The sequence below is a fragment of the Squalius cephalus genome, assembly GCF_949319135.1.
Source record: "Squalius cephalus genome assembly, chromosome: 1".
Classification (NCBI taxonomy): domain Eukaryota; kingdom Metazoa; phylum Chordata; class Actinopteri; order Cypriniformes; family Leuciscidae; genus Squalius; species Squalius cephalus.
This window is the reverse complement of record NC_137122.1, coordinates 54,039,318-54,055,892: the sequence shown is the minus strand read 5'-3', so window position 1 is coordinate 54,055,892 and position 16,575 is coordinate 54,039,318. Positions and strand designations below refer to the sequence as shown.

Genomic DNA, 16,575 nt, shown 5'->3' with positions numbered 1-16,575 from the left:
ATGATCAATATATTCAATGGTTTAACCGTATATTTGAATAATATATTGTGTTACTAATATATCTACTATATATACTATATAGAGTATTTACTAATATATCATAATGTATGACATTTTTTTCTTCAGTAATACAGTTCATAATATATAGATGTATATGTGATCAGATATGGTACTGCGTGTGTAATATATTGCAGATATATTTACTCAAGCAAAATAAACACACATATATAGAGAAATATATAATGTAATATATTATATAATGTCTAACTTTTTATTATTTACATTGTAAATGTCTCATATTTTCAAGCTAGTTAGCAAAAGCTCAAGCACACCTGCATGTACTAAAGTATTTAACTTTAGACTATCACTCACTGTACTGAGGAGTGCACAGCCATTACTTTTAACACATAGTAAATATAGTCTTAATTATGTTGGGGCAATCGTCAACCTCTACTCTTCGGCACAATGGTCTCCCCAAAAACTCAGACAAACCAGAAAAACCTTTTAAATTATAAAATAATAGAACATTGAACACGAACAGATCTCCACCCTATATTAATATTGAGCAAAACACATTAAATAACACTTCATTTTAACATTTGTTTTCCTTTAACAGAAGCAAAGCATGCTGGGAACTAGATCTGTTGTAACTCATTCTGTGAATGTTTGTGTGTGTATGTGTATATATATATATATATATGTGTGTATATGTGTGTGTGTGTGAACATACATTCACATTTATATGGGAAACTTTATAAGGGAATGTATGTGCAATATATGTACACAATAAAGGATAAAACTTTGTGAATATTACATTTAATGCTATTTTATATTCATTAATATATAGCCATACATGCCCAATGCATATATTGCAGTATATTGAAAAATATAAGCACTAGTTTCCCATATATGGAAATGTATTATGTAATATATCGCATTATATTTTGCAGTATATTCCCATATATTTCTGTTCCGTAAGGGATCACTCTAGCATCAATGGGCCGGCCTGACATTGTTCAATGTTTTTTTCTATTGAAAATTTTTCCAGAATTACTTTGTTTAAAAATGTGGTTCCAAAAGCCAGCCCAGTCAGCCCTGCAGAGCAAACTGGCCAGTCCATCCCTGTTTGAGAAGCAGTGTTGTTGGATACAGCACCTGCAAATCATCTGACATCAGCTCACTGAAATGCAAAGAAATATGATATCTGCGTTGCGACATCAACAAGTGACCCCAGATTGTTTTGTGTGTGTGTATGTACAGTATTAGTGAGGGATAAAGATAATCTGCCTGTTTTTATGATTATTTTCTGTCTCTTGTAACAAGTTGGATAGTTCATAACCAACATAATTCATCCATTCTTTCTCTCTCTCTGTTTATCAGTCTGAGATGTTGTTGCAGCACCAGTCGAACCCGTGCGTGCTGAATAAGGCTAAGAAGACTCCTCTGGATCTGGCCTGTGAGTTTGGCCGGGTGAAGGTCAGTCATCTAATCTCTGTTCATTTCTAGCTTGTTTATGAGCATTCTTCATGTGGGATGTCATTCGTTACATCACTGTCACTATGACTACTGTGATCTCTTAAATTCTGTTATCTGATAAGAAGATGTCTAGTAGAGCTGCACGATTCTGGAGAAATTGAGATTTTCTTTGGTTTCAAATGGAGATCACGATTCTCCCATGATTCTACATAGACAACTAAACATAATAACATGGGATGTACTAGAGATTCTGATACAAGTATCGAACACTTTACAAGTACTGAAAGAATTTAGAGTATCTAGAGGTTAAAAAACAAAACTGCATGCATTTTGTGGAAGAACATTGTTCTGGATGTGCTTTGGCTGTGTGTGTCTGTGCGGATGAATGATTAATCCACTGCTCGTAAAACATTCACCACTAGACTTAAGAGATATAACCAGTTTAGATTGAAAGGATCTCAGGCTGACTAGCTGAAGACGTTACTGTAACTTTACCCATTAATGGACACTGTACTTCCAGGAAAATAAGTTCCGGCACAGCGCTACAACAACCATGATGACATGACCCTTCACAATAATGCTTTACAATGAAGAGAGCTGCATGTGGCAGTTTATCTGTTCAATAAAATACTTTACTCCTGTTGAGTGATACAAACACCATCATCTCTGCATCGCTTTTACAACATTTCAAACCCTTCAGTTCTCGGCATCTCCGAAAAGCCAAGCCAATGTTGATTCTTGTTTTATTACGAGTTCTGTCGCGATCTCTTTTTTCCAGCAGACGCTCCTCTGCTCCTCCGTTTGTTTATTACGGGTGATTCCCCGGAGGTTGGAGATTTAGGGTCAGATTTACTAACAGCTTGCGCCAGCGCAAACCCATTTTTTGGCGTTAAAAAACTACTGTCAGGATTTACTAAAGACACGCAGTGAAAAATTAGCGCTGAAAAGGCATGGACAGGGTTATTTTTGACCTCTGACCTTATTGCATATGCTTTGTAGGAGTTTCCCTTTCAGGCGCAAAATTTATGGGAGGAGAGTATTTAAATGAAATCACGCAAGGTGATTTATTAAGGTTTGTGCTTGTCAATGTACTGGTGTTTGCGCCATTATTTACCGCCCAAAAAAGCATGTCTTACACCAGACGCTAATTTGCGCTGCTCTTGGTAGATTGCGTTGGTCATTATGGAAATGATCCGGCTGTGTCTGTGTTTTTTAATTTGCACATCGTCAGTAGATCAAGCACAGAACTTTCCACTCCCATCAGTGCTTTTATGGGATTGCGCTCTCACACTAATTTGCCCTATTTTGTAAAACAAAAATAGGCCCTATTTTAGGCCCTAAAAAATGTGCCCATAGCTGCTCCATGTCAAACTTTCTCGCTCGTTGTGACAACTAACCTATGCCACTCCCACACCATACACACGTCAAAGTAGCCGGAGCAACTTTTCTCTATTTATGGATATGAAAAGACATGCATGGGTGAGTGACATATGTATGCAATTTTGGTTACACTTTATTTGGTGTCATTGTTACAGTGTAATTATATATTTAAGTACTGAGTAATATTAAGCAACTACATGTACTTACTATAGGGTTAGGGTAGGATTTGGTTGAGGGTTAGTTGCATGTAATTATGCATAATTTACTGTTATTACTATGTACATGTAACATATGTAACAAGGAAACTGTAAAATAAAGTGTTACCGCAATTTCCCAGGAAAACTGTCCCGACAGGTTTAAAATATAAACACTAACAGCTTTATCAAAGTGAATCAGGGTAAGACAAAAACATGTTTTGGAAGAGGGATTTATGATGTGCTGACTCATTATTTACATTTTGTAAATTATTAACAAAAAATGTCACATGGTTCATCCAAAATATAAATTGACAGTTTTCGTGAGAAAAGAGCATCATACCGTGGAGATGCTGTACCTGTGTGTATGCAATACAATTAATTTTCCTCTTCTCTCTCTTTCTGCCCTGACTGTGCCCTGATTTTTACTTTTCCCGTCTGTCTTTGTGTGTCATTCATTCACTCAGTGAATCAGAGCTCAGAGCTTAGTTTTACATGTTCTCGCACACACATGCCCAGTGGTGTTTGATTTCAGTTCAGCTGTGTATTTAGGCCTTTTGGAGGTGTTACATTAAGGGCAGTGTGTGTATGTGTGGTATTTAATCAGCTGCTGTATTGAGGCATCAGGGTGCGGCTGAAGCAACTGGATCATGTCTTTCTCTCTCTCACCCTACTCAGTGTTTCTGCTTTGGGTGTGCCTTTAACATGTACAGCATCTTCAACATGACAAATGATTGCTTTCAATGTGTGCTCAATAAAGTCAACGTGAGCACGATTACTGATAGAAAATTCTAACTTTATTACTACCTGTAAAAAGTGTAGTATATCTACTCAATATGTGTAACTTTATAATAATTATAACTTTATAGGTACTGTTTTCTGCATTTTTGCCATGAAAACTATGAAATATAATGTAAATATTTAATTACCAAATTATTGATTTTGCTCAAAGAAGCTTTCACTTGCTTTTACTTTTTAAACTGGTTTTCCATGCACGGTCCACTTCACTCCACACTATCCCATAAGCCCCAGTGTAAGACAAGTCTGACGCTCAAACTGCAGAAATCAGTTGAAACTTCTCCTCAGCTCTATGAGTTTGTGGCCCAGATGTTTTGGGGTGTTAATGGTCACTGGGACACATTAGCATGAGCTCATCCTCACCTCTGAGACCTCTGAGAGCCAACACAAGAGACCTCTGCGTGCTCGAGTGTGTGTGTGTGTGTTCTAATAACCACATTTAATCTCTTCTTAACACCCCTTTTTCAGCTTTTTTTGACACTTTCGTTCAAAATATTTTTCTCTCAATTCAGTTTTAGCATAAAAAATAGGAAATAGGTACTGGGTACTACATATGAATTTGAGTTTACTTCGCAATGTTTAAAAAATGTATGTTCTATAAGTATGAATGTGTGTAGTATGAATGAAACGTGTTGTCACAGAACCTCGCCGGAAGTCATCTGGGGACTTTTCGCCGACTCTTTTATGTGTACTGTGAATTCGGACATAATACTCTTTTGGCATACTGTTTTTACTATAGTAGGGAAGTATTCGATTTCGGACACAACATACATTGGTTAAAAGAGTTTGTAGCTTAACTGTGTACCTTTTATTCTGTTTAATGCCACAGTTTATGTAAGAATGGTTTTGTTTAAGAATTTATTATGCTTGTGCTTTAGGAATGAGGCTTATTGAGAATAGTACAAAATGTGTAAATAAATACTGTAGTTATGTTAATGGCGTAAATAATACTTACTAAAGTAATTTTGTCAAATACAATACAATAATTTTATTGTAAAAATTATATTTTAGTATTATTTATACACTGTTATAGTGTTTATTCATATTTAAAAAAAAAATTTTAGTTCATTTAAAGTTTTAATTTTTAGTCATTTTGTTATGTGCTATTGTTATTTTCTTATTTTTACATTTGGCTTTTATTAACTATTATTTTAGTTTTAGTCATTTAGAACTACAATTTAAACTTATTTCAATTAGTTGATCAAGGCACCATTTCTCATTTGTAAGTTTTATTTTTTCGGTTTTTCATAATTTGTTTATATTTTCTTGTATTTCAGCATTGATTTAATTATCGAAAATGATATTTAACGGTTTTAATTTTAGTCATCTATAAGAACACTGGTGCAGAATATGCTAATGATCTCGGTCTCTCTTGTAGGTGGCTCAGCTGTTGTTGAGCAGTAATATGGTTGCGTCTCTATTAGAGGGGGATCGGAAAGACTCTTCGGACTCAAACTGTAACACTCCTCTACATCTCGCCGCACGCAACGGACACAAGGATGTCATCTGGTGAGCTCTTGTGTGTGTGTGTGTGTGTGTGTGTGTGTGTGTGTGTGTGTGTGTGTGTGTGTGTGTGTGTGGCGCATCTGTAGACATCAGCCTCATCTGTGTCGGGCTTTCCTGTCTCTCTGGAGAGCTGCATGTGTGTCAGCTCTGTTGTGTCCTTGATGCATTGACGCAGCATTTAATTCTTGGCTGATTTCAGTGTTAGTGCAGAAACACAGCTGATATATTGTAAAAATGACCCTTATAAAAAATTCTGAATGGGATGAGACTGTATTATTGTTTTTCCTCAGTTGATTTGACATATTTCTCCAACTGAATGTAGATGCTCTCAAAACAATTAACACAGCTAACTAAACACACTCTCATGTTGGCGAATCAGTTCAATATTCACTGCATAATGAAGCACTGCATGTTATTCTAGTAATGCATTTATCAAAAATAAATACTATCAGCAAAAAAAGGTTTTGCTTTCGTCACGCATTACAACATGCTTATATCATGCTTCACAACATGCTTACGACACTCTTTACAACATGCTTACATCACATTTCTCTAGACGCATACGTCACGCTTCACAACCTCGCTTCTCTACACGCTTATATGATGCTTCACAACACGCTGAACTCTCTGAAAAGCTTGAATGGCAGTTGATCAGAAGTATTGGATTATATTAAAACAAAAAGTTTGAAATATTTTCCAGTGGGCTACTGTTTAAACTCTTCATTTAAATATGACATACTTTTACTATAATTGTGTAGATTTTTGTGATTTGAGATCAAACACACACCCACTGTGCCATCCAGACACTGTACCCACACAGCAGAGGATGAGTCTGGGAAAGCCCTGGTGCCAACAGACAGTCAGTGTTCTGTCTCTCTGACTCACGTTCCCCCGCTAGATCATCCCGAGGGAGAGGAGTGTACCAGTCTCTCTAAATATGTGTGTCACCTCTATGTGTGATCTGTCTGAGATGAGTGTGCTTGTGAGTGGATTAAACACTGCTTTGACTCATCGCGCTCATCCTCGAAGACACACAGCATTTCCTGTATCTCATCAAACTCTTCAAGATCATATCAGAGAGATTTACAGTTTTGAGAGACATCTGTGGGGGTGATTCACATGAAGAGTAGCTAGGAACTCACCGTGCCTTAAAATTAGTCCATATGAGGTGCGTAGACAAAAAAATCCAATAAGAGAGGCACTTCAAAAGAGTCCGCACACTCCACAAAAGACAAAGGGTGTCAAAAAGCGGGATAAAATCAAGGCAAACGTTTCATTCACATGCGACCTTTCTCAATGCCAAACTATGATATTATCAATGGTTTTATCTCGCTTTTTGACATCCTTCGACATCCCAAGTTATAATTCTGACTTTTTATATCGTGAATCATGCTTTAGTAAATCATATTTTTTTCTGGCGTGACTGAAAATGTGGTTCCATATATTCTCATTTTGTATTGTAAAAAATATTTTATAAATATTTAAATTGTAAAGTAATTATTTTCTATAATATCATGTTATATTGCACTTTATTTGTTCTAATTTAAACAAAATGTTGTATCAAAGTAATGAGACCGTAAAGAAAATCACCACAAAAAAAAAAAAAAACAATTACCAAAAAACATCCTGATATATTACAGTAATGACAATTTTTGAAGGGAATAATGTGCTTAATTATCATGAAAATAATGGAACAATGCCAAAAAGTAAATTAGGGTCTAATTTTGACAGATTTTGTGAAATTCACACAGTGACATTTGTGCAGTGTGGTTCATTTTTAGTTTGCACGGTCATGACACATTGTGTGTTGTGTGTGTGTGTGTGTGTTGTGTGTGTGTGTGTGTGTGTGTGTGTGTGTGTGTGTGTGTGTGTGTGTGTGTGTTTTCTACGGCTGTCACGCTGATGCCTGGCATTCCCAGTGCAGCACTGAAATTCCATCCAGCATTCCCACAGATGAGCGTTTCTGATTCCGCCTGATGTGTGTATGTGTGTGTGTGTGTGTGAATTCCACAAGTCTGTGTGTATTATAGGGCCTTCAGTATGTAAATATAACACAGAGTGCTAAAGAGGATGTCGTCTCCTCTCTTTGGAGTAGTAGTAGGAAACTGCCTCCAGTCCATTCATTCAGTTTCCATCTCTCTGTCTTCAGGCTTCTTCTGAAAGCAGGCATTGACATCAACAGAACCACTAAAGCTGGCACGGCGCTCCATGAGGCTGCCCTCTATGGGAAGACAGAGGTAGTGCGGCTACTCCTGGATGTAAGTTCATCTTTTTTTTGTTCCAGAAATGTCTCAACTGCAGGGGTCGACAACCCTTCCTACATTTAAGTGTTGTTTTTCCCCCACGGTTTTTAATCACTTTGCCATAACCCCCATAAATAAATAATGTATTTCTGAACATTTTTTAGTAACATCCCCTCATGTGCTTCTTTTTGAGAATATTGTTTCGAGAGAAAGAAACACGAAAGGATGATAAATCAAGTCCCACCATAACTTTTGCTTTCATTGAATGATCTGTTTCACTGGGAAGTAAATCACATTGTTGTAGTGACTGTTTCACGTTAACTGTAAGATTTACAGGCGAGTTTAAAAATTACATTTATATTTAAGGTTGAGAATTATATCTAAATTAATATTTTATATTTATGTTTTTATTGCAATACTGTTCAAAAGTTTGGGGGTCAAAATGTTTATAATGTTACAAAAAGTTTCTATTTATAAATGCTGTTCGATTGAACTTTTTATTTATCAGAGTCATGAAAAAATCACGGTTTCCACAAAAATGTTACATAATAAATAATAATATTTCCACAATAATATTATAAATGTTTCTTATAATGGCAGGCTGGGATTGATGTCAATATCCGCAACACTTACAATCAAACAGCCCTGGATATCGTCAACCAGTTCACCGCATGCCACGCCAGCAAAGACATCAAGCAGCTCTTACGAGGTGAGATGGTTTGTGAACCGAAGTGTGTGTATTTGTGTCTAACAGTGTGTATGTGGAGTGTGTTTGTGCTCATACTGCATTTAAATGTGTGAAGCTTGTGTGTGTGTGTGTGTGTTTGGGAATGGCCCTTCTTTGGTCTGTAAGGGGTTATGGGAGACGTTTGAGCTGCCATTTATTAAGCAGCTGTTTAAACTCAGGATTATATAACCTTCTGATTTCTCTGGAGAGATTTGAGTGCATGAAAGAGACAAAAGACGTCTCCTGTGTGTGTTTGTGTGCAGATGCATACCACAAACCTACAGAAAACGTAGATTTATGAAACATAAGACGGGGCCGACACACAAGTACTGACTTCATACGCAAACACTTTTTTGAAACTGTAATGCTGATGGGAGACAGTGATGTTATTTTGGAGCGGATTGAGCCTTCTGTACAGTACTCTTACTTATTCTCTTTATAGATATGGCCTTTAACCTGTTAACTGTCAACCCCCCCCCCCCCCCCCCCCCCCCCCCCCCAGAAGCAAAACTTCTAAACTGCAAAATTCATTTCAAGTCTTTGTAAACACACTGTGTCCTTGACATTAAAGTGTCTGACGTGTGATCTGCATGTGTTCTGTAACATCTGCGGTATTTATTTCGGTTTGTACCGGTGAATATAAATAAATATTTGAAGTCAGTGTTTATGAGCCACTCATCTCTGGGCAGCCTTTAAACTCAGGCAGTTAACAGACAGCCTTTGTCATAATGAGCACAGACACTGGCCCGTCTGCTTTAACCAGAGCTGCTCTATGTGGGCCACATCGCCTCCCTGAACCTCAGTGTTAATTATTGATTCAGCGAGCCTGTCGTGTGTCCGTGTGTCAGCACATTCCTTCCGCTGAAAAAAAAAAAAAATCACAGAAATGACACGCTGAGAAGTCCAAATGGCGGGATCTCGCTAAACTATTTTTAGGAACATTACATTTTCTTTGCATTTGTATTTTTATGATTATTGAACAGAAAGTCTCATTAATGAAAGCTGTAAAAACAAGCAAAAAACATAAATGAAAGCACAAAAAAATATATATATATAATGGGAATATGTGCAAAAAATACAAATAAATGCACCTAAAAGTGTTAGTAAAAAAAGTAAATAAAACATTTGTAAAATGTAAAAATGCTATACTGTATATACTTATAAAGTAAGATTTTGTAAATTTTATAATATTAAACTTTTATCATTTTAAAATTGAAATTGAAAATTTGAAAATGAAAAATTGGGAAAGAATGTGTTTATTATTATTTAACAGAAATTATCATTAAGGAAAACAGTAAAAACTAGCAAACACATGAATGAAAACAATATATATAATGTAAATGTACTGAGAAATATAATGGGAAATGTGCTTTAATACATATAATGTACCTAAATGTAAGCTTTTTAAACATTTTAAATAAAATATTTATCAAATTTAAACATTACACACACACACACACACACACACACACACACACACACACACACACACACACACACACACACACACACACACACACACACACACACATACATACATACATACATACATATATTCTTATTTATTTTATAGCATTTTATATAGTGATATCTAAATTTTTAAATATTATACTTTTATCATTTTAAAATTCAAAATATAAATTTTTATGTATATAAATATATACGTTTTTTGAAAATTAAAATTTGGGGAGGAATGCTTTAAATAAATAAAAAAGTAATGTCAGTAATGCAGAGAAATGTTTTGGACCTATACTTTTTAACATTTCTTAAATAATACATATATATGAAATACTGTATGTATATGTGTGTGTATCATTTTTTATTTCTTCCTTTTGATTTTGGTCTGGGTGAGTTTCATTAGACTCAGTGATGTAGTGTAATGTTTGTGGGATCGTCCAGTGTCTGAACTCTCTGAACTATGTGAACTTGTGGTGTTTTGTATCAACACAGATGTGTGTGTGTGTGTGTGTGTGTGTGTGTGTGTGTGTCTGTGTTTCCAGAAGCTACTGGAGTTCTTCAGGTCAGAGCTCTGAAAGACTTCTGGAATCTACACGACCCCACGGCCCTCACCATACGCGCCGGTGACGTCATCACGGTACGTCTGCTCACATGACTTCATTAAACATTTGCTGTGTCCGAAATCGACCCCTATACCCTTAAATAGGGCACTATTTGAGGGGACAGCCATTTGTAGTGGTGTCCGAAACCAGAGTGCACTCATTCAATGCCACAATGCACCACAATGCACCGCAATAACGAGTGTACAACCGATGTACGCTCAATGGCTAGAGAATACCCATAATGCACTATGAGAGTCAAGCGCTGAATGAATTCCTGCGTCTTGCCAGAAGATGGCTGTTCCAGCGTGATATCATGCAGGTATAAATTGTACCTTTTTAATTTGTTATTAAATTGTTTAATTAAAGTTTACATGCTAGTTTCCATGTCAGAGTTCAAGATAAATCTTTTCATTTGCCAGTTTTCCTGTTTCAAATGATTATCATTAACAGCAAGCACAAACGATGCAAAAGCATCAGCCCTTCCGACGCACTCAGTGTCAGAATTCATTCGCTCGTTTTCTTTCACTCCCTCAAGTGAACTATATTAGTGGAGTAATATAGGGAATAGTGAATGATGGTATAGGGGGCGATTTCGAACAAAGCAAATATATGTGTGTGTTAGACTTTTATTAGACGATTCTGGATACATTGAGAATCACGATTTTTTTTTTGTTTCAAACCGAGATCACGATTCTCCCAATATTCTGAACAGACAACTAAACAAAAAACATTTAATCTATTTGACGAAACTTTTGACGAAATGTTAATTTCTGCAGTCTATTTAAAAAAATTGTATTAACTTGAATTAATCAGTTTGAGTGAATAATTCAATGACTCACTCGTAAAAAGACTTTAGTTGTTTCATTACTGGATGAATCAGCATTTCTGAACAAATCGCTTGAATGAATGATTCAATGACGAATACATTTTTAACAGTCACTTGTCGCCACCTACTGGTGTAACGCTGTAATTGACACACCAAGTTACTTTCAAAGATGATTACTCTATTTTGATCTGTGTTTATATCCGATTATAAACTTTTATCCCAGTACTTGAGTGATCATTTGAATTATTGTAAGACAGAAATAATGATTCTGTGTGGTTGAAAAGACTGTTTGTGAACCTAATGCCTCTCTCTGGCTCAGTGGCAGCGCCAACGCAGATCTGAATGTTCGCTGTGATCGTACTTCTCAAAGGTGTAACAGACATATGGTGAATCATTGTCATTTAGGAATAAGATCGCGTGGGTGTTTGAATTGAAATCAGCGTTTGCTTGTCTTAAAGGCGCTCTAAGCGATGTTGGGTGACGTCACTTCTTGTTGACGATCGAAGTATTGTCAAACAAAACGGAGGCTAGCTCGACCCTCCCTCCTCCCCCTCCCCCTCCCCCTCCCTTCCGTGCTTCCTGAAACAGGCTTTTCCGATGTAAATATGGGACTTTACCTTCTCCTTCTCCTTTTCCCTCTTCTTTGCTATTTGTTCATCGGAATGTCGTCTCTTTGGTCGTGTGTTGGCCATATCAAAATTCAAGAGAATATACAGTCATTCTAATGTTAGTCGTTGTCGTTGTCTAGGACATCTCTCCTCTAGCTAACTTCCCTCTTCATGCTTCTCTCTCCTCCACTCCCCACACCCCCCTTCATGTGCACGCGCATTAACCCCCCAACCCCCACCCCCAAATCATTCTTGTCGGTTATTGGCTGGACACTGTTTGTTATGTTTCGTGGTCCAGGCTGGGCCAGTTTGTTTTTGTTGCCGTTTGTGGAGCCTGGGCTGTCTACAGAGACCGCGTTTTTTGACAGTGTGTTCAGGGGACAGGCAGCTAGCGGATAGTGAGGAGATGTTTGCTGTATGTGACAAAAAAATTTTTTGGCCTAAAAAACGCGTGACATTGCTTAGAGCACCTTTAATTGCTATAGCAAACCCCTGTGTTTCCTGTTAAACTTGCCAGTCTCTTGATAAACGTTTCAGAAGCAGTTTCTGACTTGAACTCTTGTCAGGAGGCCAGATTTTTCTCTCTCGTTCTCCTTCCACTGAGTTTTAACGGCTCTTTCTGTTTCATCGCCTTGTTTTTTTAAAACACGCTAAAGATAAACTTTGTGAACTCGAACCAACGCAGATTTTCACACAGCATTGTTTCACAGGAAATGGTGGGCAGAAAATAAGAAGGGTCGTTTACTGGAGGGTTTGGAGATGTATTTTCGTGAGCTGCTGTAATGTTGTCGGGCCTGCAGCTATTGTATGCTTGTAAGTGTTTACTTAGGGTGGGAGGCTGGTGTCATGTTATCTAACTTTCAAAAGCTTTCAGATCATACATTGTCTCTGAACTCCCGACCTCCTCCTCTGTTTTGACTGGTTGTCAAGGACGTGAAAAACTGCTGGATTAAAAATCAGATGAGGTCAATGTGACGTCAGTGTGTTCTGCTGTGTTGTGATTGGCAGGTGATAGAACAGCATGTGGACGGACGCTGGAAGGGCCACATTCATGACACCCAGAGAGGAACGGACCGAATCGGCTACTTCCCCCCCTCCATAGTTGAGGTCATCAGCCGACGCTCAGGTACAATCATAACCTGAATTCTGATTTGGTTGTCCTTCTTAACTATCATTTTTGGAGCTTCACAGCCTGTGGTCACTATATGTTTTCATTTTAGGGATTTTATTACAACCATTAACCCCACAAATAACAGTGTTTGCTTTCCTGAATCAATAACATGCTGACTTCTACAACCTAGGCGTGTCTCTGTCTTCCATCCCACTGCTTCCCATGTAATAAATGGCTGCGTCCGAAAGCTGAAAAACACTGCCTCCGCAGGCGGCATATGGAAGTAGGAAGGCAAGAAGGCACGTCCAAATCCAGTGATCGCGTCGCATCCTGTTTTTTAAAGACTGCCTTCGCTGCCTTTGATATTGAGAAAAAATATTGAGAAATTAATATTGCAGTAATTAAATGTGCAGTGTGTAGATTTTAGCGGCATCTAGCGGTTCGGATGCGAATTACAACCAACGGCTCAGCCCACCGCTCACCCCTCCCATTCGAAGAAGCTACGGTGGCCAAAACAGGACAAACAAGTCGTCGTCTGAGACAGCAGAGTGTAGTCAGTCAAGCAACAAGGTTTCTTTACAAAGATAAAATAAGAAATTATATTTAATTAATTATTCAGTAAAACGATATGTTATAGCTAATATTATTGTTATGATGAAACGTTTGCAATAGGCATTAACCCTTTGAATTACCAAATTAAACCTTTGTGTGCACAGTAGCGAAGCAATGCCAACAAATAAGCTACACTTTATTTATGCAAATTCTGAAAGTAAGCATTATTGGTCACTTGATAGGTACACGGCATGAAATTACAATCCAATTACATATTTTTTAACATTGACAAGGGAAAAACGCTACTTCTCGTGGTGATTGTGCCCATTTTGTAGCTAAAGAAACCAGTTTTCACTTAACGTTACATTGCTAATGTTGGATTAACTTACCTGTCCAGCAGAAAACAGGCAACTTCACCATCGCTTACCATCCGGAAAAAGCCATACCAGTGTTAAAGCCATACCGGTGTGACCCGACTTCGTCTGGCTGCATCATGTTTTCTTTTCTATGCCAACAAAGATTGATGCTCTGTCAGCTCTTAATAATACGTGTGGTCCTCCATTTGTTAGAATTTCACTTATAACGTTACTAACGTTGTAGATAGAAATGGCTCATTCTAAGGTAATAAAAATGGTTCATTTTGTAAGGTCTTCATACACCACTCAAAACATAGTTATTATAATGCATTTCTGACAATAGATCCTCATAAATTTTACACACTGCACCTTTAAATCTTCGCTTTATCACCAAAGCTCGCTCTGTTTATTTGTTGATTATTAAACCATTATGCTTGCTTAGTCTGTCCGAAATGAGGTACCTTCGTGCGCAAACGCTGCCTTCAAGGTCATTGCCTGATCAGCCAGCTGCCTAAGCGTTCGGACGCAGCCAGTGTTCATCTCTAACCTCCATCCGCTTGCGTTAACCCTCTGCTCCTGTCATGTGTGTGTTGTCCTGTAGGGGGCACCCTGTCACGACACACCTCTCTGCCCTCCCAGAGGCAGCAGCTGCTCTCCAGGTCCGCCCTCAGTCCCAGCTTGAGTCTGAGCGGGGGCGGGACCCTTCAAACCGACGACTCCTACAGTCTGTACACCCCTAACCCACACCTGGCCCTCCCCCACACCAACGGTCTGAGCACCAATCCAGGTATAGCACTCGCACCCACCTCTAAGGGTGCTTTCTCACCAACGCCCTGTTTCCACCCCATATTAAGATGCGTTTTCAGTGATCCGATCACTAGTGGTGAGCTGAGACGCATACTGTTATTTTGTCACACTCTGTGCGAGTGCCACATGCGTCATATGAATACTATCGACTGAATGATCTTTTGTGGCTGTTCATAATACATTTGACTACATGAGTGGCTAAACTACAAAAGCAAACTGGTTGAATGTGCTTTCAAGTACCTCTGAGTCTGAAAGTGGTCTAAAGCGGACAAGCTCAAAATGCTTTAGACCCTTTATTCTTAATACCATATATATAAATATATATCATTCAAGCCTGATGCCGGCCACCTATCAAGGACTACAAAACCCAGGCTGCCTGAGAGTACAGCTGCAGTAATAAGACCGGCATCAGGCTCTAATGGAGGGTGTGAGAGAATGTGGCTGGGAAAAGACATATTTATATATACACTCACCTAAAGGATTATTAGGAACACCTGTTCAATTTCTCATTAATGCAATTATCTAATCAACCAATCACATGGCAGTTGCTTCAATGCATTTAGGGGTGTGGTCCTGGTCAAGACAATCTCCTGAACTCCAAACTGAATGTCAGAATGGGAAAGAAAGGTGATTTAAGCAATTTTGAGCGTGGCATGGTTGTTGGTGCCAGACGGGCCGGTCTGAGTATTTCACAATCTGCTCAGTTACTGGGATTTTCACGCACAACCATTTCTAGGGTTTACAAAGAATGGTGTGAAAAGGGAAAAACATCCAGTATGCGGCAGTCCTGTGGGCGAAAATGCCTTGTTGATGGTAGAGGTCAGAGGAGAATGGGCCGACTGATTCAAGCTGATAGAAGAGCAACTTTGACTGAAATAACCACTCGTTACAACCGAGGTATGCAGCAAAGCATTTGTGAAGCCACAACACGCACAACCTTGAGGCGGATGGGCTACAACAGCAGAAGACCCCACCGGGTACCACTCATCTCCACTACAAATAGGAAAAAGAGGCTACAATTTGCACAAGCTCACCAAAATTGGACAGTTGAAGACTGGAAAAATGTTGCCTGGTCTGATGAGTCTCGATTTCTGTTGAGACATTCAGATGGTAGAGTCAGAATTTGGCGTAAACAGAATGAGAACATGGATCCATCATGCCTTGTTACCACTGTGCAGGCTGGTGGTGGTGGTGCAATGGTGTGGGGGATGTTTTCTTGGCACACTTTAGGCCCCTTAGTGCCAATTGGGCATCGTTTAAATGCCACGGCCTACCTGAGCATTGTTTCTGACTATGTCCATCCCTTTATGACCACCATGTACCCATCCTCTGATGGCTACTTCCAGCAGGATAATGCACCATGTCACAAAGCTCGAATCATTTCAAATTGGTTTCTTGAACATGACAATGAGTTCACTGTACTAAAATGGCCCCCACAGTCACCAGATCTCAACCCAATAAAGCATCTTTGGGATATGGTGGAACGGGAGCTTCGTGCCCTGGATGTGCATCCCACAAATCTCCATCAAATGCAAGATTCTATCCTATCAATATGGGCCAACATTTCTAAAGAATGCTTTCAGCACCTTGTTGAATCAATGCCACGTAGAATTAAGGCAGTTCTGAAGGCGAAAGGGGGTCAAACACAGTATTAGTATGGTGTTCCTAATAATCCTTTAGGTGAGTGTATATATATATATATAAATGGTTTATATATTAAATAAAGTGGTGAGGCCTATTTCTTTAATAATCCAGTTAAAATGAGGCTATTTTAAAGTTCATTGTTTTGTTTAATAGGTTAACATGCTTTAATAATGCTAAAAAAATAGATAAATAAAAAACATTATTTTGCAGTACCTCTATTCCAAATCTGTCTGAAACCCTTTATTTTTTACTTTATTTAGGTGTGTTTAGGCAAAGTTGTACTCTTC

The 16,575-nt window shown here is 38.3% G+C and overlaps 1 protein-coding gene across 4 annotated transcripts in view; it reads left to right on the top strand.

Moving 5' to 3' along the window:
• Positions 1-16,575, top strand: part of LOC307160100 (CASK interacting protein 2) — a 68,823-nt gene that overhangs the window by 43,799 nt on the left and 8,449 nt on the right. For 3 of the 4 annotated variants that reach the window (XM_079873947.1, XM_079873946.1, XM_079873945.1), the window contains exons 6-12: positions 1,381-1,476; positions 5,227-5,357; positions 7,504-7,612; positions 8,198-8,306; positions 10,325-10,419; positions 12,827-12,944; positions 14,439-14,624. In XM_079873947.1, the coding sequence (XP_079730073.1) occupies positions 1,381-1,476; positions 5,227-5,357; positions 7,504-7,612; positions 8,198-8,306; positions 10,325-10,419; positions 12,827-12,944; positions 14,439-14,624 (844 nt within the window). The remainder of the gene's footprint in view (positions 1-1,380; positions 1,477-5,226; positions 5,358-7,503; positions 7,613-8,197; positions 8,307-10,324; positions 10,420-12,826; positions 12,945-14,438; positions 14,625-16,575) is intronic. The other variant, XM_079873948.1, reaches the window with a different exon arrangement.